General features: G+C 36.9%; 1 protein-coding gene across 4 annotated transcripts in view; it reads left to right on the plus strand.

The window, feature by feature from the left end:
* Positions 1-26,505, plus strand: part of SPAST (spastin) — a 100,259-nt gene that overhangs the window by 27,851 nt on the left and 45,903 nt on the right. For 2 of the 4 annotated variants that reach the window (XM_036751108.1, XM_036751109.1), the window contains exon 4: positions 12,237-12,332. The exons of the other annotated variants lie outside the window; for them this stretch is intronic. In XM_036751108.1, coding sequence (XP_036607003.1) covers positions 12,237-12,332 — 96 coding nt within the window. The remainder of the gene's footprint in view (positions 1-12,236; positions 12,333-26,505) is intronic. 4 annotated transcript variants of the gene reach the window in all.

The following is a 26,505-nucleotide window of genomic DNA, read 5'->3' on the forward strand; positions in this document are numbered from 1 at the left end:
ATGTATGACTGGAAGAATAGTGGTGCCCTTGAAGCGATAGAGAAGTTCTGAAAAGAGGTGAAAAGAGATTATTAGTTCTGTGTTGGTTATATTCAATTTGAAAACCTTATTGGAACACTCAGCAAAAGTGACTGAGGACAAATGGTCAGGCAGGTAAAAGGAGAATCAAAATAAAACAATGGCATGAAATCCAGGAAGAGAGAATATCTAGGAAGGGAAAATTAGTTATAATGTGGAGACATCACAAAGGATAAGAACTAAGAAAAGGCTATTGAATTTGGTTATGAAGAGATTAGTGATAACTTTGGAGACAACAGTTTTAGTTGAGTATTGGGTTTGGAAGTCAGAGTTGTAAGGGATGGAGATGTTAGAGGAAAGAAAATAGAGGCAATGAAAGTAGACAATTCTTTCTAGGAATTTGATATGAGAGGAAAAGATATAAGACAAGAACTTGAGGGAGATGAAGATTAATTTAGTGTAATTATTTAATATGTAGTTATTTAAACTAATGGTAGAACATAAATTTGGAATTTGATCTAGTTATTTAGTTCTGCCCAGCTGTGTGATTTTGGGTAAGTCATTTAATTTCTCACAGTTTCGATTTTCTCATTTGTAAATTGAAGACTTTTATGCTGCCTTCATTTTAGAACTTGCTATGAAGAGGAAATAATGTAGGTAGAGGACTTTGTAGACAGCAAAGTTTCAATTTATGTAACATAAGTGTCAGATGTTATATTTTAAGTCAATTGCTCTGGATGCATACAATTTAAAGGGGGGAAAACAGTATAGAGAAGGAACCTGAAAAAGGTGGGGAAAGGTATGTGCTGTGGTGAAAATATGTGATGGAGAAGTAAGTCAGCGAAGGCCCAAAGTAGTGCGGCCAGATGAGAAATGAAATGCTTGAGCTTAGCTTTCCTTTTAAAGAGAGGTTTGGAGGGCCCTGAATGACAGAGCTGTGGCAGACTTCTCAACCCACAAACACCAAAGACAACTTAGCAAGTCAGGGGGAAAACTGTTGAACTTGGGTGAGAGAAGGGCGAGGTCTGGGCCCAGCCCCATGTCGGCGGAAGTGGCTGCAGCAGCAGCAACAGTGGCTGCTTCCAGAGCTTCAGGCCCACAGACAGTGGGGAGAATCAAGTGGCTGATCAGAGAGGGAGTACAGGGATCTCTTTCCTAGTGCTGAGGCAGGATTCTCTTGCTTTGCCCAGGTTGGATCTGGGTCATAGTCCTGGTTGGCAGTCCTTGGGAGAGGAAGAGCACTGGTGTGGCAGAACTTGTGGTGGATGTGGAGAGGGAGTCTTCCTGGTAGTTACATGGCAGAAAGGAAGCTTGCACTCATAGACCAGAGCACAGGCCAGGAGAGGAGCATCATACTACCTCAGAATAGAAACAGCTCTGACAACATCAGTGCAAACTTGGGACAGAGCACTGTCCACTCTGAAAGTAGTCATACCCTGACAAAAAGCTCAAAAGTCAAGTAATTCGGAAAAGGAGCAGGCAGTGTAAAAGGACTCAGACTATAGAATCTTTCTTTGGTGACAAAGAAGATCAAAACATACAGCCAGAAAAAGTCAACACAGTCAAAGAGCTGACATCAAAAGCCTCCAAGAAAAATATGAATTGGTCTCAGATCACTGAAGAGCTCAAAAGGGATTTGGAAAATCAAGTAAGAGAAGTAGAGAAAAAATTGGGAAGAGAAATGAGAGTGATGCAAGAAAATCATGAAAAACAAGTCAACAGCTTGCTAAAGGAGACTCAAAAAATTACTGAAGAAAATAACACCTTTAAAAATAGACTAACCCAAATGGCAAAAGAGCTCCAAAAACCCAATGAGGAGAAGAATGCCTTGAAAGGCAGAATTAGCCAAATGGAAAAGGAGGTCCAAAAGATCACTGAAGAAAATAATGCCTTAAAAATTAAAATGGAGCAAGTGGAAGCTAGTGACTTTATGAGAAATCAAGAAATTATAAAATAGAACCAAAAGAATGAAAAAATGGAAGACAGTGCTGCAAAGTATCTCATTGGAAAAACCACTGACCTGGAGAATAGATCCAGGAGATAACTTTAAACTTATTGGACTACCTGAAAGCCATGATCAAAAAAAGAGCCTAGACATCATCTTTCAAGAAATTATCAAGGAAACCTGACCTGATATTCTAGAACCAGAGGGTAAAATAGAAATTGAAAGGATCCACCAATCACCTCTTGAAAAAGATCCCAAAAAGAAAACTCCTAGGAATATTATAACCAAATTTCAGAGTTGCTAGGTCAAGGAGAAAATATTGCAAGCAGCCAGAAAGAAACAATTTGAGTATTGTGAAAACACAATCAAGATAACACAGGATCTAGCAGCTTTTACATTAAGGCATTGAAGGGCTTGGAATATGACTTTCCAGAGGTCAATGGAGCTAGGATTAAAACCAAGAATCACCTACTCAGCAAAACTGAGTATCATGCCCCAAGGCAAAATATGGACTTTAAATAAAATAGTGGACTTTCAAGCTTTCTCAGTGAGAAGACCAGAGCTGAATAGAAAATTTGACTTTCAAACACAAGAATCAAGAGAAGCATGAAAAGGTAAACAAGAAAGAGAAATCATAAGGGACTTACTAAAGTTGAACTGTTTACATTCCTACATGGAAAGATGATATTTATAATTCATGAGACCTTTCTCAGTGTTAGGATAGTTGAAGGGAATATACATACATACATACATACATATACACACACACACACACGCATATAGACAGGACAGAGAGTGAGTTGAATATGAAGGGATGATATCTAAAAAAATAAAATTAAGGTGTGAGAGGGGAATATATTGGGAGAAGGAGAAAGGGAGAGGTAGAATTGGGTAAATTATCTCAAATAAAAGTGGCAAGAAAAAGCTGTTATAATGGAAGGGAAGAGGGGGTAGGTAAAAGGGAATAACATACACATTCAGTTAGGTATCTTACCCTACAGGAAAGTAGGGGGGAAGTGGATGGGGGAGATGATAAAAGGGAGGGAAGATTGGGTGAGGAAGTAGTCAAAAGCAAACACTTTTGAAAAGGGACAGCATCAAAGGAGAAAAATGAATAAAGGGGGACAGGATAGGATGGAGAGAAATGTAGTTAGTCTTTCACAAAATGACTATTATGGAAGTGTTTTGTGTCTTGATACATGTATAACCTATATTGAATTGCTCGCCTTCTCAAGGAGGGTGGTTAGGGAGGGAAGAAAGGAGAGAATTTGGAATTCAAAGTTCTAAAAATAAATGTTTAAAAATTGTTTTTACATGCAACTGAGAAATAAGATATATAGGCAGTGAGGTATAGAAATCTATCTTGCCCTACAAGCAAGTAAGGGGAAAGGGGATAAGAGCAGGGGGAGTAGGGTGATAGAAGGGAGGGCAGACTGGGGAACAGGGCAATCAGAATACATGCCATCTTGGGTGGGGGGAGGGTAGAGATGGGGAGAAAATTTGTAACTCAAAATCTTGTGGAAATAATGTTGAAAACCAAAAAGAAATTAAAAATAAATAAATAAAAGAGGTTTGGAGTTCATGGATGCACTCTCCAATCAGAGAGGTAAAAGGTTATGATGACTTGGCATGCCAAGGCTGATGAGATCTTACAGGATGATGAAATTATCCTGATAATTTTTCTTATGCGCAACTTAGCTGCATTATATTACGTTAGAGAACTAAATAAAGAAATCATTGTTGTTAAAGTTAATTGGTGCTATGCCATAGAAAGTATTTTGGTACTAAATAATATTGTCATGACCATACTCCTGCACCACAAACATTCAAGAAGCACTTAGTCAGGATTATAACAACTGGTATTTATAAAGTGCTTTTATGGTTACAAAGTGCTTTGCATGCATAAGATTATAGGAAGGAGGCTTTTACCTATTCTACCTCTTTATTTGATATATATATGTAAACTTTGGGCCAGAGAGGCTGACTTACCCAAGGTCATATAACTAATGACAGAGCTGGGATTTGAACTAGGGTTGTCTGTCCAAATCCAGTCTTTCCATCACACCATGGACATTATTTCATTTGATTTTCATTCTAATGCTGAAGAATGTACTACAAATGAGGATTATCTAATTAGAGGTGGAAGGACCTAAGAATCCATCTAGTAAAACTCTTTAATTTTACATATGAGAAACAGGCTCAGAGGTCAACTAACTTGCCCATAATCACACGGTTTGTGTTAGAGGTGAAATTTGAACCCAGGTCTTTCTAATTGCAAATATAGCAGTCTTTCTACTCACCTCTCTTTACTAGCTGGAGATTCAATGACAGCTTAGGCATATAGTGACATTGGTGGGTCCTGTAATTATTCTTAGAGCTCCATTATTACAAATTTTTTTTTGCAGAGGGTCCTGGAATTCCATATCCATACTGCTTTGAGTGGGGGAAAATAGCTCATTGTTTAGCTGAGGAAAATTTTCATTTACAATTATTTTCTTAAGTGAAAATTGAAGCATCAAAGACCTTCTATTGAAAATACTGTTTTTGGGGCAGCTCAGTGGTGCAGTGAGTAGAGCACCAGCCCTGGTGTCAGGAGGACCTGAGTTCAAATTTGGCCTCAGACACGTGACACATTAGCTGTGTGACCTTGGGCAAGTCACTTAACCCCAATTGCCTTGCCTTCCCCCCTACAAAAAAAAATTAAAGATTAAAACAACAAAAAAAGAAAGCTACAATTTAGGGGCAGCTAGGTGGTGCAGTGAGTAGAGCAGTGGCCCTGGAGTCAGGAGGACCTGAGTTCAAATCCAACCTCAGATACTTGACACACTAGCTGTGTGACCTTGGGCAAGTCACTTAACCCCAATTGCCCTGCCTGCCCCCTTCCGAAAATACTATTTTTGCATTGTAGCAAATTTTTTTTCATTTAACTTCAAATTTATTTGCATTTTTTTAATTGTTGGCACTATAAGGAGATTTTTTTTTTTAACTCAAAAGTTTGAGTTTCCAAAGCAGAGCATTTGCTACTCTGGAAAGAAGGTTTCTTAGCTTTTCTTTGACTACCAATGAATTTGATTGGACTAGATTCACTTTGGCAGTGGTTTCCAAGACATACATAGGCTCCATAATTTATTTCAGTAATGAGTAGAACTTTTTAATAGTGATTATAAAAATGTACTTAAAATAGAGGCTTCATTTCTGGCCTTCATTTTTAATTAAGTTTAAGTGTTTTTGCAAACCGATTTCTTTGGATTTAATGTTAATTGATGAAGGTAACATTTTAAAATCATTGTTCTGTTTGCTTTAATTCATGTCTTTTACCAGCACAAATAGCTCCTGTCTCTAAATGGTGTATTTGAAGAGCATTATCACTGAGAAAAATCAGATGACCTACCTGTTAGCTAACAAAATCTGCTCCAAGGTATATTATATCAGCTAGCTTAGAACACAGAAGCTCTGCAGTCTTTTGTGCTTTGTGAGAAAAGGGTAGTTGCTATTCAACCTACCCTAGAGGCATGTGCAGGTTGTACCACAAACCAGCCATGGTGCCTGCCTGTCTGACCCTGCAAAGTAAAGCTTAAGGGAAGTCACTGTGTGGCTTCCCTATGTTTTGTCTGCAAAAGTGGAAGGAAGCTGGGAGCACTGTATTAGCTTAGCATATGTCAATACTGAATATAAACTTCCTGATTAATGTTAGATTACTGGGACATGAATGTTAGGCTATCTGTCTGGTCCTCCAGAATTACTGTAACTGCTGGTCCACGCTGAAAATACTGATCTGTTTATGGTCCCAGAACAAAGTAGTATCTGTCTCACACTGGTAATTACCGGTCTCACACTGGTAATACAAAGTTCAGGGTATAAGTTAATTTAGCATGTAGATTGGTTTGAATTGTAATAGATTAAAATTTGAGTTTTGGCTTATGGTTCTGTCATTATCCTGAAGATGCTTACAGCAGCTGGTTCATTGGAAATCACAGAATATTAGATTTGAAAGAGACCTTAGGAATTAATTTAACTTTTTTTTTAAAAACTGCCTTAAGTTCTAAAAAAATTCTCTACCTTATAAACAACAAATAAATGAAAATTTCCATATATTAAGTAGAGTATATTCGAAGAATACATATGAAATTGTGGCTATTGTTATGTGTGTTATGTGTGTTTGCTCTTCTTTTTAAGCATATATTTAATATGTTAATTTCAAAGCTTTGCTGCTTATCTGTTTTCTTTTGTATTTCTGTTTACTTCTGTGCCTTTAAAAAAAATACTTCAATGACTATCTTTTCTGTTTTTTTCTAATTCTTTTGACACTACTGTTTTTAGCTTTCCTTTTTCCTGGAAATTTTCTCCCTAGGATGAAAAAAAAAAAAAGAAAAATATTTATAACAATTGTGCAGTATGTGTTTACCTATTGGCCATATCCAAAAATAGCTGACTCATTCTACACCTTGAGACCATTTCTCTGTCAGCATGTTGTATCGTTGGTCCTCTGGAGCAATGATGTCAAACTCCAGGCCTTTACCTACAACGTTCACTAGTATGAGCCAACTGGATTAAAATGTGATTAAAAGTAAATTTAACAAAATAAATAATACGATAGAACATAGATAATTTTTTTTGCTGCTGTATTTTTTATTTGATGTTTTTTAGTTTTCAGCATTGATTACCACAAGATTTTAAGTTACAAATTTTCTCCCCATTTCTACCCTCCCCCCACTCCAAGATGGCATATATTCTGATTGCCCCGTTCCCCAGTCAGTCCTCCCTTCTGTCACCCCCTTTCCCCTCCCCCCATCCCTTTTTCCCTTACTTTCTTGTAGGACAAGATAGATTTCTATGCCCCATTGCCTGTATATCTTATTTTCCTGTTGCATGCAAAAACAGCCTTTTTTTTTTTGAGCATCTGCTTTTAAAACTTTGAGTTCCAAATTCTCTCCCCTCCTCCCTCCCCACCTACTCTTGCTAAGAAGGCAAGCAGTTCAACACAGGCCACACATGTATCATTATGCAAAACACTCTCATACATAGTCATGTTGTGAAAGACTAACTCTATTTCCCTCCCTCCTATCCTGTCCCCCTTTATTCAGTTTTCTCCCTTGACCCTGTCCCTTTTCAAAAATGTTTGCTTTTGATTACTTCTTCCCCCTATCTGCCCTCCCTTCTATCGTCCCCCCTTTTTTGTCCCCTTCCCCCTACTTTCTTGTGGGGTAAGATGCCCAGTTGAGTGTGTATGGTATTCCCTCCTAAAGTCAAATCTGATGAGAGAGCAAGATTCACTCATTCCCCCTCACCTGCCCCCTCTTCCCTTCCTACAGAACTGCTTTTTCTTGCCACTTTTATGCAAGATAATTTACCCCATTCTATCTCTCCCTTTCTGCCTCTCTCAGTATATTCTTCTCTCATCCCATAATTTGATTTTTTTTTTTAGATATCATCCCTTCATATTCAACTCACCCTCTGCCCTCTGTCTACATATATATGTATATTCCCTTCATCTACCCTAATACTGAGGTCTCATGAATCATACACGTCATCTTTCCATGTAGGAATGTAAACAAAACAGTTCAACTTCAGTAAGTCCCTTATGATTTCTCTTTCTTGTTTACCTTTTCACTTCTCTTGATTCTCGTGTTTGAAAGTCACATTTTCTGTTCAGCTCTGATCTTTTCACTGAGAACGCTTGAAAGTCCTCTATTTCATTGAAAGTCTATATTTTGCCTTAGAGCATTATACTCAGTTTTGCTGGGTGATAATTTTAATATATGGTTTTCTATGTCAATTTGCTGCCCACAGAGATCCTTATTATGGTTTTGTGACCCCCTTCTATTTGAGTTTGACATCACAGCTCTGGAGTATAGTCGGTCATTTTCACTGATTAGATACCTCAATTCCCTTCACTCAAGGAGCCTAGCTTTTTAATAGGAGGAAACAACATGTGAAGGGCAACAGGCAGCATGATGTGGAGATGACCAGTAAGTAGTGTGGGGGCCTAGTTACAGGCCAAAGTGAAAGCTCACTTAACAGAGCCTGGAGTCCCAGGATTGGAGTCTGAGGTTCTGGTGAGAGGAGGAAGAGGATGATGGCTGCAGTGTTGGCAGTATAGTCAGTCTACTGTGGAGATGGCCTGGTTCTTAGCAACAAAAAGTGAAAGCTTACCTACCAGAACCCAGCATACCAGTAGCACAGTCCAAGTTTTGAGATGGGCTTGGGGGAAGGGAGGTGACAGGGATGGCTGCAGTGCTAGAAGCATAATGTAGAGGTCTGGGTCAAGCAAAGTCTGGTGATTACTAGTCAGGTAGTTGCAGTGGAGTTCCTTGGTCAGGAATAGGTAGGATTACATGGCCTCTGAGGTTCCTTTGAACTCTTAGATCCCGGGATTTGATGACGCTCACACAGTGACCACTTAGCAAAAGGAGGAGAACCAGGACCAAATGATCCATCATCACTATTATATCAGGGCCTATCACCTTCAGCCAGTGTTTCTTCTGTGTTTACTCCATAGTCTCTCAGTACACTTTTATTACCAAATTTAAGCTGATTTGATTCAAGACATATTAGTCTCCATCTCACTATTGTTAGGGACTGGTAAGAGTTCCCCTGAACTTGTCTTTTTGAGTGGCTGTATTTTCCAGAAACATTTCGGAGCACGAAGGAGGTCCTGGATGTGCCAAGCACAAAGCTACAAAACATCACTCCCCGCCCCCAGCATAATTCAACATTTGCATCCCAAACTGGACTCCCTGTGTGTCCTTGGGAGTCAAGACAGGCATCAGACAGTCTGCGCTAGGCTTGTACAGCTGGAACCCTTGTAGATAAGGAGACCATCCTATCTTCATGATCTAACAGTTCTGGAGGGAAAAGAATGTGGCTTTTGCCATCAGCTTGCTCCTCCCCTTTCTGGAGGGGTTTTTGTCCTTTGTCCTTTACTGTACCTTTCTCCCTTACTTGCCACACTCCTTTTAGGTGGAGATTCTGCTATCTCCTCCTTCCTTTGTCCTGCTGTCATAAATATGCAAACCTCTGTAAGAATTGTGAACTCTTTGTTCTGGCTTTGGGTTCCATATGTATATTCATTTCTCTTGTAATAAATAGAGTTTTCAAGTAGGTTTCATGAATTTGTGATTTCCAAAGTGCCATTGCAGTCAGGTGCCAGTAGATTAAGTTGTTTATAGCAATCCTAATCCTATAATAGTCAAGTTTTCCAGCCTTTGCCCCAGTTCTGTTCTGTCTTTTGTATATAGTGGAATTCAGTTTAGAAGTTTTGTTAAGTGTCTGTTTTGTGCTAGGAATGCAAAGACTAAAATGAACCAACTTTTGCCCTCAAGGAGTTACATTCTGCTAAGGAATGCATTATATATACAGATAAGTCAAACCGGAAGGAAAGAGCATTTGTGTTAGGAAAATGAGGGAGAGATAAAAGTTCCTTTATAATACAAGTGGAATTCTATAATGGTGAAAATGAAGACTCATCATAGAGTCTTTATACAATTTAAGAATATCTAAATTTTTGTAACTTAGGTGGTATAAACAATTTGTTGATGTTTAAAAGAAAAATTAACTTTCTTCCCAAATACGTACTTCATTTCTAGATACAGGGTGCCATTTGCCATATTGTTTAGGATATATTTTCCCCACAATCTGAGAGATTAATACGTGGCATATGGTGTAATAAAACCTGATTTTAATAAACTTGCTTTTAAGTGCATTATGTTTAATTTTTTATTTTGATTAAAGTTGGTTTTAGTTGAAGATTTATTTTAAAATAGCCACATAATGACAATGCAAAATAAGGGAAAGAGCACTGGATTGAGAATCAGGAGACCCAAGTCCTAATCCCATCTTTGCTACTGTTTCTGGGCCTCAGTTTCCTCATCTTTGAAATGTGAGATCTGAAGTAGAAAGCATCTTGTAATTCTAACATTTGGTCATTTTATGAGCTTTAGTGGAGTCACACTATATGGATACAGACAGTTTTAAAAGAGAAATGTACCTTTTTTTAAGAGATGTCTTGAATAATGTTTTTGCTAAGAGTTGGTGTGTGGAAATTTCTTTTGCATAGAAGGGGCATAGTTGAAAGTGTGTGTGTGTGTTTTGTTTTTGCATTGGGTCAAATTCAGTCTAATTTTGCCAACTTCATGGAATGTCATTTGATATGTAGTTGTGTGGCAAAGGTATAAAGTAATTGCATAGAAAAATGAAGAATGTCTTCAAAATTGCTTTATGGAATCTCACCTGAATATTTGTCTAATTTAGAAGGACATTGATTTCTTAGTTTTATGTAAAAGTTTTTGATGTGTGTATGAGTTTTATCACAGTAGTCGAAAGTATTTTTAAAATTAAATCATAACCTTAACTGTAGTAATTTTATAATTTAAACTTTTTAAACAGACAATACCAAGGATGTTATTATTTTTGTAATCATAAACTAAAGATACTTTCTGTGACCAAACAAGGAACTATTTTCTGGAGTCATAAAAAAAAAAGCATTTCTGTGCCCTTTTTTGGAGCGGGGAGAAGGGGAACATGCATATTCTCCAACTAGTTTACATTTCAAAAGTTCATTTTATGTCATTTGTTGGAACTTAAATGATTCTGGATACTTAAAACCTTTGTCAGTGGAACAGAAGTGTTGGCAGGTTCTAGGAAAGCTTTTAGTGCAGAGCAACTAAAAGACAGTATGTCTCTGATCTAAGAACCAGCCCAAGTTTACAGTTGGCTTCAGGAAGATGAATTTTTCATCTACAGCAATACTTGGATGACCATCTACTGAGTTTTGATCTATATTGATAGAGAGAGAAACCTCATGCCAGTGAAGTTTAGTCCTTAAGGATCTCTTAGTAATGGAACTCAGAAAACATTTTCTATTGGAAATGGTGTTACAGGTTGTTTTTCCTGTTCAGCCCTCCAAACCCTATTTAACCAATACGATAGCTGAAATATAATATTAATAATATAGTAAGGCAGGGGTTCTTAACCTTTTTTGTGTCATAGACACCTTTGATAGTCTGGTAAAAGCTATGGAACCCTTCTCAGAATAATGTTTTTAAATATATAAAATACATAGGATTACCAAAAAATATTATATTGAAGTACGGTTATCAAGATATTAGACAAGCTCACAGATTCCAGGTTAAGAACCTCTACTGTAGAGCCTGACTGCCATTTATAACATTCATCCTGTGGTATAATGTGTTATGAGTTTGAATTGGAAATACCTAGATCACATCTTTTTCTGCTTCAGTCCTAACAGCAAGATTATTCCCTGACCCTGTACAAATAATTCAAGGGCAGTGGTTCCCAGAGGCATCAGTAGCTCTGGCTTTCCTTGGACAGCAGGAGTGAGGATAAATAATAGAAGTAATATGTGTATATTGCTCCATCATTCATGAAAGCAAATGTAGATGAGTTAGAGGTGAGTTATTAATGAAATAAGATGTGGCATTAAGGTCTATAAGAGCTATTTTGCATAATGTTTTTGTTTAAGCAGTAGAGTCAGAATCCTGATTTGCATCATCGGAGAGAATCTTGTCACAGACTGTGTTTTGCTTGCTTGATTGTAAATGTAGAGGTGGGGGTCTTGGTTTCTTTATGAGTTATACAGAATGACACCCCCACTTAAAAAAAACGGTCATATTTTCCCTTTCTGTCTGTACTTTTGTAATTTTTCTGATTCTGTTCTCTCTGTTGGGTTAGTTTTCTGTTCCTTTTTGCTCATCAAAATCTTAGCTGCATCCCAAGGCCCAAGGCAGATCTCTCTTTTATAAAGCCTTTGTTTACATGCCACCCTAACCCACAATGATATCCCTCTAATACAGACTCTCTTCTGCTTTTTTGTCTACAGTTTCATACTTAGATATGTAGTTCTGTAGTTTTTTTCACTGTTGCATATTTTAATCTTTCCAGGTAGATTTTAAAGTCATGAGAAATGGAATTGTACTGTCTAAGACTTCTATGTATTATTCACAATGCCTAGCACAGTTTCTTGTCCATAGTGGGTGCTAAATAAGTATTTACTAATGATGATAGTAAGCAAATACTAGACTTCTTATAATTAATAACCTTTCATTTTTGCCTATAAACAAGCACTTCAGTTGTTGATTTCTACTGTTATTTTCATGCATATGTTTTGAGCTAATTAGAATATATATCAGTTTTATATAAATGCAAAAAAACTTACACTAAAACTCACTTGATCTTAACATGCACATTTTATTTGTATATTAGTTTTTTTGGTTTATTTTGTATTTTTTTTACCCCCTTTCTATTTGTTGCATAGAGAAGCTGCAACCAGTTTTGCAATTTCCCAAGTCGCAAACGGACGTCTATAATGACACTACTAACCTGACATGCCGCAATGGACATCTCCAGTCAGGTGGGTTTGGGTTAACTGACATTTATGTAAGTGAGCACCTCTTTTAATTTCAAACCATAAGATAAGACTTGCATGCAAAGTTGGATCAACTAATCCCACACTTAATTAGAGAATACGTTTTTCTGTTTTAGAAGTTTTAGTTTTCCATTTTCATAAGGCTCTATTAACTACTTATTCTTAGACATTAAGTGGCATATCTTTTTTCCTTGCATTTTCCTATTGCTGATAGATGTAAGTAAAATTTTATTAGGAAGATAGTATTAATTAAAAGGCAAAACAGTTACATGCCTCTGTTTTCTTTTATGCTTTTATGCATAGTCCATTTAATATGAGTAAAACTTTTTCTAATTGATTTTTAAAATGAGTTTTCTCAGAAAGGACATGAAACTTATGCTTTTGTGTCTTTGGGATTATGGAAGTAATTTTTGAAAGTGAAACGGTAGAATTTGTGATTTTCACTGTTTTCATTGTTATTAGAATTACAATTTATATATTCTAGTTATACTTTAATGTAATGTGTACATTATGCATATATTTTATATACAGTTTATGAATATTGTATTATAATATTAAAAGCTTGAAGTCAGGTTTATGTAGCAAAAGAAATTGGAATGTTCAAACAGTTTCACTGAATCACTCTGGAATAGATGAAATTTATTATACTTGTTTGGTAAGTGGATTGCAAAACTGAGAAGAAATCAAGTGCTATAGAATTTTCAGGGTATCAGTTTGTTTCAATATCTAGATGGTTTTATATACCTTTTTTTTCCCTTTTTTTATGTCTACTGAAAGTTACTGCTTACTGTAAACTGTTGTGGGAGCAATTTAGGTTATATGTTAGAAACCTTCCTGGCTCTATTATAAAGATTATGAAAATGTTGAAATAAGGAAAGATTACTGAGTAGTTTCTTTGAGAAATTCTTTAAAAGGTAGACAGATGTTTTGCTGAAATGATTTTGGAAGTTTTCCAGCATCCTTTTTACATTTATTTTTTTTTTCATTTTATTTTCATTTTATTTTATTTATTTATTTTTAAATTTATTTAACATATTTAGTTTTCAGCATTGATTTTCACAGTAGTTTGAATTACAAATTTTCTCCACATTTCTACCCTCCCACCCACTCCAAGATGGCGTATATTCTGGTTGTCCTGTTCCCCAGTCAGCGCTCCCCTCTGTAACCCCACTCCCCTCCCATCCCCTTTTCCCTTCCTTTTGTTTTTACATTTAAATTTGATTTTCACCTTAAGTTTGATTAGGTTAATCTCAGAATTGAAGGAGACTTCAGAGGCTATTCATTTTGGTTAAATTTAGAAAACGCCTAGTCCGGTCCTTTCAGCTGATAATCATTTTGCTTTGAGGCCTTTTTAGTAAGAAGTCTGTTTTACTATTTTCTAGCTCTAAAATTATGAAAGTATCCCTTATGTCAATCCTAGATCCTCTTCAGTGCTTTTTCCACCCCCTGCTTGTAGGTTTACCCTTTGGGCAATTCCTCTTACCTATGATAATCCTTCGAATACTTGAAGATCATTACCATGTTCCCAGACTAAACATCTCAATCTCCTTTAAAAAAAATCCTTATGGCATGATGTCAAAGCAGTTCACTCTTCTGCAGACAACCTTTTGTGCATTCTATTTTTTGTGTTTTCTTTTTTAAAAATTTAGTATTATTTTTATCTCAAACACCAAATAAAGCAAGCATTTCTATATATACCTTGTAGAACGGGAGAGGAAAGTACATTAAAGAATGAGTTTCTATTACATAGAGCTTGCTTTTCTTTTTAAGTTTATGATAAACTCAGTATGCAGCTCTCAAAGTGTCCCACTTGTATCTGATTCCTTCTGGTTTTATTGTTTGTTTTTATCTTTTGTTTTTGGAGAGAAAGAACCCTATTCCCACCTCCCTTCCACTGCTACACCCTGCCACTCCCCCAACCCCATTGAAAAGAAAAAAATCCTTGTTACAGATATACATGGTGAAGCAAAACCACATTGGTCATATCCAAAAATATATGTCTCATTCTGCAGCTAGAGTCTATCACCTCTCTGTGAGGGAGTAGCATGCTTTTTCATCAGTCCTTCTTAGTCATTGATGTTCATTGCTTTAATCAGAATTCTTGAGTCTTTCCAAGTTATTTATCCAAGTTATTTTAGTGTTATTTTTGTTATGTAAATTATTCTGGTTCGGCTCCTTTTGCTCTGTATCAGTTCTTATAAAGCTTCCGAGGATTCTCTGAAACGATCACTTTCACTGTATTTTATGGTGCACTAATATTTGTTTACATTCATATAATGTTTGGTTATTTCCCAGTTGATGGGCACCTCTTTAGTTTCTTGATATATCAAAGAGAGCTTCTATGCATATTTTTAAACATGTTTTTTTTCCCTTCTTTCTTTGATCTCTTTTGGGAATAAATCTAGTAGTGGTATCTAGGTCAAAGGATATACATAATTTGCTGACATTGAGGGTTTCATTCCAAATTATTTTTCAGAATGGTTGGACCAATTCATTGTTACATCAATAGTATGTTAATGTTCCTACTTTCCTGCAGCCCTGTAAACAATTATCATTTTTCTTTTGTGTCATCTTCATCAACCTGATAGATGTGAGAAGGAATTTCATAGGTGCTTTCATTTTTGTATTTCTTCAATACTTAATGATATGGAATATTTTTCCATTTGGTTATTGAGAACTTAAATTTCTTTCTCTGAAATCTGTTCATATCCTTTGGCAATTTATCTCTTGGGGAATGGCTTTTATGAATTTGAATCAGTACCTTATATATCTTGGATTTGAGACCTTTATCAGAGACACCTGCTGTGAGATTTTTTTCCTACATTAGCTATTTCCCTTCCGATGTCAACTGCATTGGTTTTGGTTATGCAAAAACCATTTTAATTTTATGCAATCGAAATTATCCACTCCATCTTCTCTGATCCTCTCTATCCCTCTTTGGTCATGAACTCTTCCTGCCCAGCTGTAGTTGTGAAAGGCATTTTCGTTCTTTCTCCACTAATTTCTTTATCATTTGACTTTTTATATCAAAGATGTGTGTGTGTGTGTATACATACATTATATATATATATATATATATATACATATATATGTGTGTGTGTGTGTGTGTGTGTGTATGTATATATACACATACACATACATGTATCCACTTGGAGCTTATCTTGGTCTATGATGTGAGGTGATAATTTAGATCCAATTTTGGTCATAAGGTTTCCAGTTTTTCTAGCAGTTTTTGTTAATTAGTGAGTCCTTACCCCAGTAGTTGGGATCTTTTGACCTATTGAATATGAATACTATACTACTACGTCCATTTGTTTCTGAATATTGTATACCTAACCTGTTTCCTTGATCAACTTTTCTGTGTTTAATTCAATATCAAGTAGTTTTGCTGATGGTGGTTTTGCAGTTTAAGATCTGGTATTATTAGCCTCCCCTCTCCCCAGGTTCCCACTTTTTTCATTAATGCTTTATGTTTCTTGACCTTGTGTTACTCTAGATGAATTTTATTATTTTTTTTCTAATTCTATAAAGTAATTGCTAGTTTAACTGGTATGGCATTGAATAAGTAAATAAATTAATTTAGGTAGTATCACCCTATGCACTCTCAGAATTATCTTTTTTATCCTTAAATGTGGTATCTTAAATCTGTACATAATAAATATTCTGGATGTTGTTTGTGCATGGCAGAGTCCATTGGTACAATTATTTCTTTAGTCCTAGCCACTATCCTTCTCTTAAGGCCTAAGGTGGCCTTGCTCTTTTTGGCTTCCACATTGCATTTTTGATTTGTCATTTTTTGTTTTGTTTTGCTTTGCTTTTGCTTTGGTTTTGGTTCATTTTCCTAACATCTCCAGATCTTATTCAGTTGAAGTTATCTAAAACCATGACCTCCCCCATCTTGTACTTATAAAATTGCTTTTTGAATCTAAGTGTAAGAATTTGTACTTGTCCTTTAAATTTTATAGTATTGGAGATGGCCTGATGTTCTAAGTTTTTGAGATCATTTGCATCCTGTCTTTGTTAAACCGCAATCTTTGTCTAAGTTCATATTGCTTATAATGAAAAAATTATGAACATTATTAGATAACTTAAAACAGTATTAGATGTTATCAAAGGTCCTTTTCAGCTGTGAAACTTAATGGTGCCATTAAAAAGATGTATGACCAAAGACGTAGGTTGGCCAATCATTTATTTAAGTGAGTAGTCCAAATGTTGTACTAATATTTAAAAAAAAAACACTCAGAAGCCTCCAGGGTACTAAGAGATCCTCTCAGGGGATTTACAAAAGGACATAGATTAGTCTTTCACAAAGTATGAATAATATGGAGTTGTGTCATCATTGTTGGAGGGCAAATCCACACATGAGATTATGAATCCATTGAAATGGAAGTATCTTTTTATGATGTTCTTTCTGAGTTTAAGAAGTTTTTATCCACTTGCCAAGTGCCTACTAAGTAGAAACCACTGTAGGGTTTGGGATGAAATAAAAGTTTCACATATGGAATCATACCTATACTTGTGGAGGCTAGGGATATATAATAGAAGATTGTGGTAAATAAACAAGTAAATATAGTAGAAAATAGTACAAGGTAAAAGGATAAGGGAGGTATGAGCAAAGAGATATGTGGGGTCCCTCTTGGTCTGGTCATTACTTATTAGTGCCAGGGGCATTGTAGTAAATGAAGCAAAGTGCTACGATTTTGTCCATATCCCAAAGAGATCATAAAAAAGGGAAAATGACACATGTACAAAAATATTTATAGCAGCTGTTTTGTGGTGGCAAAAGATTGGAAATTGTGGGGATGCCCATCAATTGGGGAATGGCTGAACAAGTTGTGGTTATATGAATGTAATGGAATACTATTGTTTCATAAGAAATGATGAGCAGTTGGATTTCAGAAAAACCTGGAAAAACTTACATGAACTGATGCTGAGTGAATTGAGCAGAACCAGGAGATCATTGTACATGGTAACAGCAACATTGTGTGGTAACCAACTTTGATGACCAACTTCTCAGCAATACAGTGATGTAAGACATTTCCAAAAGACTTATGATGGAAAATATTATCCAGAGAAAAAAACTATAGAGTCTGAATCCAGATTGAAGCATACTGTTTTCTCTTTTTTTTTTCTTTTTCATGGTCTTTCTCTTTTGTTCTGATGATTCTTCTTTCACAGCACGACTAACGTGGAAATATGTTTAATATGATTATAAAAAAAAAGAAAATGAATTAAAGATTCCTTGGAGATCATGGTGTTTGATTTAGTTTTATAGGATTGGTGAGAATTCAGCAAGCAGAGAGAAAGAGGTAAACATTCCAGGTATGGAGAACAATGTGAATAAAAACCTACCCTTCCTCTTAATTTCCTAGTTGTTGTTGAGGGCTCCACTTTTGAGTAATCTATGTCTCTTTTTCACTTTCACTTACCTCCTATAACTGGACTGTTAGAATAACTTCCATATAGGATTTCCTGCCTCTAATCTTTCCTCTCTCCAATCCATTCTCCACGTAACTGGCAAATAGATATCCCTAGAGCTCAGGTGTGACAATCTTACTGCCCTGCACAAGAAGGTTTAGAAAAAATACAAACCCTGTTTGTCATTTAAAGCTCTTCACAGTCTGGCTCCAGCCTGTCTTTCTTGGCTGATTAGATATTACTTAGCTTCAGTCAAACTAGCACTCTTAACTTTTCCTGTGAAGAATAGTCTATATTCCTCCTCTGTGGCATTAGACTGTCCCACATTCCTAGACTGCATTCTCTCCTTACCTCTTAGAACCCCTAGATCACTTCAAGGTTCAACTCAAGCGCTACCTCCTGATTCCTCCAGTTGTTAGCATTGTTTGCACCTTTTTCTCCTATCATCATGGATTTATTTTGTTTTTTCCTGTGGACATATAGTCTCACTCCCAGAACAATGGAGCTCACCAAGGATAGGCATTAGCATGGTGCCTGGCACATAGTAGGCATTTAATAAATGAGAAGGGGGAAGGAAATAACCATTTATTTGTAAGGTGCCTACTATGTGCCACTTGTGCTAAGTGCTTTACAAATATTATTTATTTGATCTTTGTAACAACCCTGTGAAATAGGTGCTATCATCCGCATTTTACAGTTGAGGAAACGGAGACAAACAGGTTAAGTGAGTTGCCTAGGGTCACATGACTAGACAATATTTGAAGTCCAATTTGAATTTGGGGCTTTCTGACTCCAGGACCAGTACTCTATCCACTGTGCCACCTAGCTTTCTCAAATTATTGATTGATTGATGGGGTACAATATGAGTTGTGTACAGGGAACAAAGAATACTACATTTTGTCTGGAGTATAATATGAAATAAGTCTAGAAAGGTAGAGAATCTAATTGTAAAAGACCTTGAATACCAGGCTGAGGAATTTTGATCTTTCGTCGGTAGAGGATAGGGATCCGCTGTAGGATTTTGAGAAGAGGAATAGCATCACATAGCTATCCGTAAGGGACCAGGTATCTAAAGTGTAGCCTGCCTCACTATATGCTGTAGCCCATCTGAGAGGGTTGTGGAGAAAAAAAAGGGCTTAGGAACTAATAGGCCAATATAATTGAACCACTTGTCCAACACTATAGTTGTGTGATTTAATTCTCCTGGGTGTGATGCTAGATTTGGATAGATAACTACTTAATGTAGTATGCACCCATGTGAATTTTTCATAAGGGAGCAACACTGAAAACTCTTAGCTGCCTTTGGCATGAAGAATATAAGTCTAACAAGATGGCTTGGAGTGGGGAAAGAGCAGTTGGGGAGACTTTTTTAGGCCCTTGAAATATAGTTAATGTGGGAGATAATGAGGATCTGCCTTTATTAAGTTGGTAGCATTAATAGTAGAAAGGAATGATCAGGTACAAGAGATGTGGCAGACAGAATCAACAGGTCTTGGTAAGGAAGTGAAAGACGAAACAGAGTCAAAGAGAGCACCCTTGTTATAAACACAGGAGATTATGGAAATACTGGTGCCATCAGTAGAAATAGTGAAATCACAAAGAGGATGAGATTTTAGGAGAAAAGACCTCAGTGAGTTTTAAGTACTAGCTAGACATTTAGAGAGATTCCATAGGAAGCTGAAGATTGAATTCTGGAGTCCAGAAGGGTGGTCTTGAAGCCCTCTGTTTAGGGGTTATAATTAAAACTGTGAAGACAATTTATTATCTAAACTTGACTCAGCCCCTATACACAGTCTACAGAAAGTCAGCATTTAATAAATGTTTATTTTAATTGAATCGATATACTTATTTGCAACATCTTCTTAATAGATGTTTGATTAACAATTCTAAGTTTAAAGAAGCCATACTTTTATGGATCTATAGTTCTCCTTGGCTATTTACCCAGAATAAGTAGGGATGTGTGTGGGTGGGTGGGTGTGGGTGTATTCTGCCTTGTATATATTTATTATGGGTTTTTCTTTTCATTCTTATTATCATAAATGATTTTTTTTGGCATTTTATATAGCACATATGTTTGGGACAACCTGATTTCACTTAGCCTCCCCTCCCCTATAGAGACTCCCCAAGGAATCAGTTTTCTTAATGGCTCACTGCTCCTTTTGGACATCCCACTTCCCCAACTCCCCCCTCCCCATAATTATTTTAACATTAAGTTCATGAAACTTAACTTAGAAGGGCTTGTTCCTGATGAGGAGGACATGATACCTTATCCATAAGTAAATGTAGTCTTGATCCCCTTGGTGCTGTGGCCGGCAGAAATTACCTTTCCTTTCTGTTAAGCTGCCACTCTTTGATGCTCCACTGGGTTACTCCAGGAACTTTCATCATTAAGAGGAAGATGCTTTGTTATTCCAGCTGATTCCTTGTCACTTGACTCCATCATGAAAAGAATGAATCTCAAATGTGACCAATCTCCACCTCTTTAACTTTGATTATCTTATTAGTTAAAGTATTCTGAATTATGATTGGATATAATATCGATCAAATTTGCTACTCACCATCTATAAAGCACTTTGTTAGAGGAAATGCTAGGTTTAGAGAAGATACAATCCCTGCCCTCAAGGAACTCAGATAGCTATGCAATATTGCCTGACCAGGGTATCCTAGGGTTTCAATACAAAGTGCTATGTGATCTCTCAGGGGGAGAAGGCAGATTAGGTGAAGGCTTCCTGAAGGAGGTAGCATTTGGGTTAGGCTTTAAAACATGGTTAAGAGTTTTTCACCTGAGGAAGATATTCTAGACAGAGACAAGAAAGGCATGAAGTTACAAGCACACATTTGGCATTTGGCATAGGATGGGAGGTGCAGGAGGAATGTTGGGTTGTTCAGCTCTTTTTTGGTAACACATTATTGTTGACTTAGAATTACTGTGTAGTAGCTGTCCATTGGTTGTACTTTGGGTAACTTGCAGCTTTAATTCTTTGGAGATTGTGATATTCCACAACTAAGTCATATGGCATCATCAGAGCATTATTGTTTGTAAAGGGGCTTTTGTTTCAGAGAAAAGTTTAAACTCATTAACAGCACCATGCTGTTTCCTAAATGCAATCCAGCCTACTATCCTTCTCCTGTTAAGTTCTGGGCCTTAGTCTTGTTTTATCAGCAGTCTATGTCCGAAATAAACATTTAAATTCATCCAACTATATATCCTTGTCTGGGTAATAGGAAATCTTCATGCACTTGATTTTTCAGTTTGCCAGTAAGCATTTATTAAGTGCATACTATGTGCCAAGCACCATGATGAGGGCTGGGAATACAAAGAAAGGAAAACAGTTCCTGCCCTGAGGAGCTCTGTTGGGCTCTTTATTCTAATGGGAAGACAACATTAAATAACTATACAGAATATATATAGAGAGATGGAAGTTAATCAGAGAGAAGCCATTGGTGGCTGGGAGGAGTGTGAAAGGCTTCCATCAAAAGGTGAGCTTTAAGCTGCATCTTCAAGGAAACCAGGGAAACTAGCAATAGAGGAAAGGAGAACATTCTAGGCAAAGGACAGAAATATGAAGTATAATTAGGCTGACTTCTGAGTGATTATAGTTCTTACCTAGAAGGCTCTACATTGTGCTGGGAAAAGGCAGTTAACATAATTCTGTCCACAACCAGAACCATCTGAAGGACTTCACCATCTAGACCAGGATGTCTTAACCTTCTTTACGTCTTAGACGCCTTTGGCAGTTTGATGAAGCCTATCAACCCCTTGTCAGAATATTTTTAGGGGGCAGAGCCAAGATGGCAGCTGGAAAGCAGGGACTAGCGTGAGCTCCCCGCCGAGTCCCTCCAAAAACCTATTAAAAAAATGGCTCTGAACCAATTCTAGAACTGCAGAACCCACAAAACAGCAGAGGGAAGCAGGGCTCCAGCCCAGGACAGCCGAGATGGTCTCTGGGTGAGGTCTATCCTTCACGGAGCTGGGAGCAGAGGGGAGCCGAGCCCAGCCTAGCCCAGCATGAGCAGCGCGGACCAACCAGACCAGAAGCCGGGTGGAACGTGCCGTAGCACCATGAATCAGTGAGCTGCAGCAGTTACCAGACTTCTCAACCCACAAACACCAAAGACAGCGGAGAAGGTTAATGGGAAAAGCTGCCGGAGTGGAAGGAGTTATTGGTTCGGCCACCGCCCCTGGGGCAGCGGAGGTGGGGCAGCTACAGCTGCAGTTGCTTCTGGCCCCAGGCCCACCAGATGGGAGGAATTAAGTGGTGGATCAGAGCAGGAGTGCACACCCTGCTAAAGATCTAAGCCCAGTCCGGGTTGGGGGTTCTTGGGGAAGGAGGAGTGCTGGTGTGGCAGAGCTGGTGCATCCTCCCCAAACGTGGAACGTAGAACTCCTTAGTCTACAAGCAGTCATACCCCGCTGAAAAACTCAAGAGTCAAGTTGGTTGGGAATATGGCCAGGCAGCGAAAATGCACCCAGATTCAGTCTCAGACTTTGGATTCTTTCTTTGGTGACAAAGAATACCAAAACATACAGACAGAAGAAGTCAACAAAGTCAAAGAGCCTACAAGAAAAGCCTCCAAGAAAAACATGAACTGGTCCCAGGCCATGGAAGAGCTCAAAAAGGATTTGGAAAAGCAAGTTAGAGAAGTAGAGGAAAAATTGGGAAGAGAAATGAGAAGGATGCGAGAAAACCATGAAAAACAAGTCAATGACTTGCTAAAGGAGACCCAGAAAAATACTGAAAAATACACTGAAGAAAACAACACCTTAAAAAATAGACTAACTCAAATGGCAAAAGAGCTCCAAAAAGCCAATGAGGAGAAGAATGCCTTGAAAGGCAGAATTAGCCAAATGGAAAAGGAGATCCAAAAGACCACCGAAGAAAATACTACCTTAAAAATTAGACTGGAGCAAGTGGAAGCTAGTGACTTTATGAGAAATCAAGATGTTATCAAACAGAACCAAAGGAATGAAAAAATGGAAGACAATGTGAAATATTTCATTGGAAAAACCACTGACCTGGAAAATAGATCCAGGAGAGATAATTTAAAAATTATTGGACTACCTGAAAGCCATGATCAAAAAAAGAGCCTAGATATCATCTTTCAAGAAATTCTCAAGGAGAACTGCCCTGATATTCTAGAGCCACAGGGCAAAATAGAAATTGAAAGAATGCATCGATTGCCTCCTCAAATAGATCCCCAAAAGAAATCTCCTAGCAATATTGTCGCCAAATTTCAGAGCTCCCAGATCAAGGAGAAAATACCGCAAGCAGCCAGAAAGAAACAATTTGAGTATTGTGGAAACATAATCAGAATAACCAAAGATCTGGCAGCTTCTACATTAAGAGATCGAAGGGCTTTGAATACGATATTCCAGAGGTCAATGGAGCTAGGATCAAAACCAAGAATCACCTACCCAGCAAAACTGAGTATCATGCTCCAAGGCAAAATATGGATTTTCAATAAAATAGAGGACTTTCAAGCTTTCTTAGTGAAAAGACCAGAACTGAATAGAAAATTTGACTTTCAAACATAAGAATCAAGGTAATGAAAAGGTAATCAAGAAAAAGAAATTGCAAGGGACTTACTAAAGTTGAACTGTTTTGTTTACATTCCTACATGGAAAGATGATGTGTATGATTCATGGGACCTCAGTATTAGGGTAGCTGAAGGGAATATGCATGTATATATATATATATATGTTTATGTGTATATATATGTGAATGTATATGTATCTATATATGTATGTATGCGTGTGTGTGTGTGTGTATATATATATATATATATATATATATACACACACACAGAGAGAGAGAGAGAGAGAGAGAGAGGACACAGGGTGAGTTGAAGATGAAGGGAAGGTACCTAAAAGAAATAAAATCAAATTAAGGGATGAGAGAGGAATATATTGAGAGAGGGAGATAGAGATAGAATGGGGTAGATTACCTCACATAAAAGTGGCAAGAGGAAGCAGTTCTGGGGGAGGAGGGGAGAGGGCAGGTGAGGGGGGAATGAGTGAATCTTGCTTTCAGCAGATTTGGCCTAAGGAGGGAATACCATACATACTCAATTGGGTATCTTACCCACAGGAAAGAAGAGGGAAGAAGATTAAAAAAAAAAGGGTGGATGATGGAGGGGAGGGCAGCTGGGGGTGGAGGTAATCAAAAACAAACACTTTCGAAAGGGGACAGGGTCAAGGGAGAAAATTCAATAAAGGGGGATAGGTTAGGAAGGAGCATAATATAGTGAGTCTTTCACAACACGAGTATTGTGGAAGGGTTATACATAATGATACGCATGTGGCCTACATTGAATTGCTTGACTTCTTAGGGAGGGTGGGTGGGAAGGGAAGAGGGGAGAGAATTTGGAACTCAAAGTTTTAAAAACAGATGTTCAAAAACAAAAAAAAAAAGTTTGCATGCAACTAAAAAATAAGATACACAGGCAGTGGGGCGTAGAAATTTATCTTGCCCTACAAGAAAGGAAGGGAAAAGTGGATGGGACGGGAATGGGGTGACAGAAGGGAGGGCTGACTGGGGAACAGGGCAACCAGAATATATGCCATCTCGGAGTGGGGGGGAGGGTAGAAATGGGGAGAAAATTTGTAATTCAAACTCTTGTGAAAATCATTGCTGAAAACTAAATATGTTAAATAAATTTTAAAAATAAAAAAAGAATATTTTTAAACGCATAAAACAAAATGTTTAAGATTACAGAGGAAACCAGCTTCCCATCATCAAAATACTAAAGAATAAATTCCCTGATCCTGTGTTAAGAGTCCCTCCATTTGTACTCTTTTTTAGGGTATCCTTGATGACTGTGGCAAACAGCTTTAGCAAACATAGTTATCTTTAAGTTTTATGCCTTGTCTGATGTTAATAGATCATCAGACAAAGATAATTGTTTTAAATCTTTAATGCAATCTGTGTGATTTTGATATATACATGGGAGACATCTTGTTGGAGAAAGCCTTTTATATCAAAATTCTAAGTATATATACATATAATTCATATATATGTATAATATTCTAAGTCTACATTCTAATTTTAAGTCAGCAAATGCATTTTTATGGTCAAAAATGGTAAGCATAGTGAGACATGCGTTTGACTGTCTCTTGTATAACTGCATTTCTCATGGTTCCATTTTTGTTTCCTCTGTGAATCACATTGAGGACACAGTGGCTTTACTGTCATTGATGGAGAAAATAATTTGTTGCAGAAATCTATGCACATTTTTTATATTCATTGCCTTCCTTCTACAGTCACACAATTGATTATTTTTTAAATCCAAAAGTGGGCATTTTTACAGTGAAGTTAGTATTAAAGTATATATTGATTTCGTGGGGAATAAAGTCTTATGCAGTGCTCCATAAAATTTTCCTTCCCCATATGTTCAGCATAATGTTAGTTCACAAGCTACAAATATGAAATGAACAGGTTTCCCAAGAAAGGTATTTTTGTTGTCATTGTATAGTAAAGCCAAATCTCCCAGTTGCTTTTTTTCTGTTTTTCAAACGAGAAGCTATGATCTGTCTTTACATGTACTTATAGCATCCTTCTCATTTTGTTAATTTGGACAATACCACATTGTTGTATAATTCATTTCCTTTACTAAAAGAGTATGTTTGCTCATTGGTTGTTGGAGAAGGGTATTACAATCAGAGTATCTATAACTAAGTTATGTTTATAGAATTTCTGGAAACTGATTCTCGGCCCCTCAATTTCCCTTTGTCACTATCACTGCAGAAGCAGAGGGAGCAGAGATAACCTGTACAGAAAGTCTCATAATAAGCTGGCCATTAAAAAATAATTAATTTTTTTTTTTCAAATAACAAAAATCTGTTTTCTCTACCTCGCACTTCCTACCCCTCTCCGCTGGAAAAAAAGAAAAAGAAAACAAAACCTTTGTAACAAACATACGTAGTCAAGCAAAAAAAAAAATCCCATTTGGTAATGTCTAAAAAATACATGTCTCATTTTGAACTTTGAATCTATTACCTTTCTGTCAGGAAATAGGTAGCATGCTTCATCAGGGTCCGCTAGAATCTCTTTAGTCTCTTTAGATCAGAGGTCTAAGCTATTTGGCTGATTAATGTAGTTATGTAATATAATTATTCTCCTGATTTTGTTCACTTTACTCTGCAACAGTTCATACAAGCTTTCCCAGGTTTCTCTAAAACTGTGCTTTACATAATTTCTTTTGTCACAGTAGCATTTCATTATATTCGTATACCATAATTTTTATAGTATTTTTTGGTCTGTTTTTTAAATTTAATTCTTTTCAAGCCAGAATCTACTTCCTTTTCCCAGTGACCCCATTTGGGAAAGCAAGAAAAATAAAGCCCATGTTCAAAACACATATAGACAAACAAAACAAATTCCTGCCTTGGCCATATCCAAAAACTTATCTCTTAATCTTCACTCTGACACTGTCTCCCCTCTGGCACATTTTATCATGATTGTTGTTGTTACATTAATCAGTGTTCCTAAGTCTTTCAAAGTTATTTAGAATATTATTGCTATTATATTGTATTATGTTATATTGTATTATATTATATATTATATTAATTATATTGCTCTCCTGGTTTTTCTCAATTCACTCTGCATCAGTTCATACAAGTCTTCCCGTGTTTCTTTGATATCATCTACTTTATCATTTCTTATAGTACAACATCATTCTATAATGTTCATATGTCTTAATTTGTTAAGTCATTCTCCAATTGATGAATATCCCCTTAATT

The sequence above is a fragment of the Trichosurus vulpecula genome, chromosome 3 (assembly GCF_011100635.1).
Source record: "Trichosurus vulpecula isolate mTriVul1 chromosome 3, mTriVul1.pri, whole genome shotgun sequence".
In the NCBI taxonomy this organism is placed as follows: domain Eukaryota; kingdom Metazoa; phylum Chordata; class Mammalia; order Diprotodontia; family Phalangeridae; genus Trichosurus; species Trichosurus vulpecula.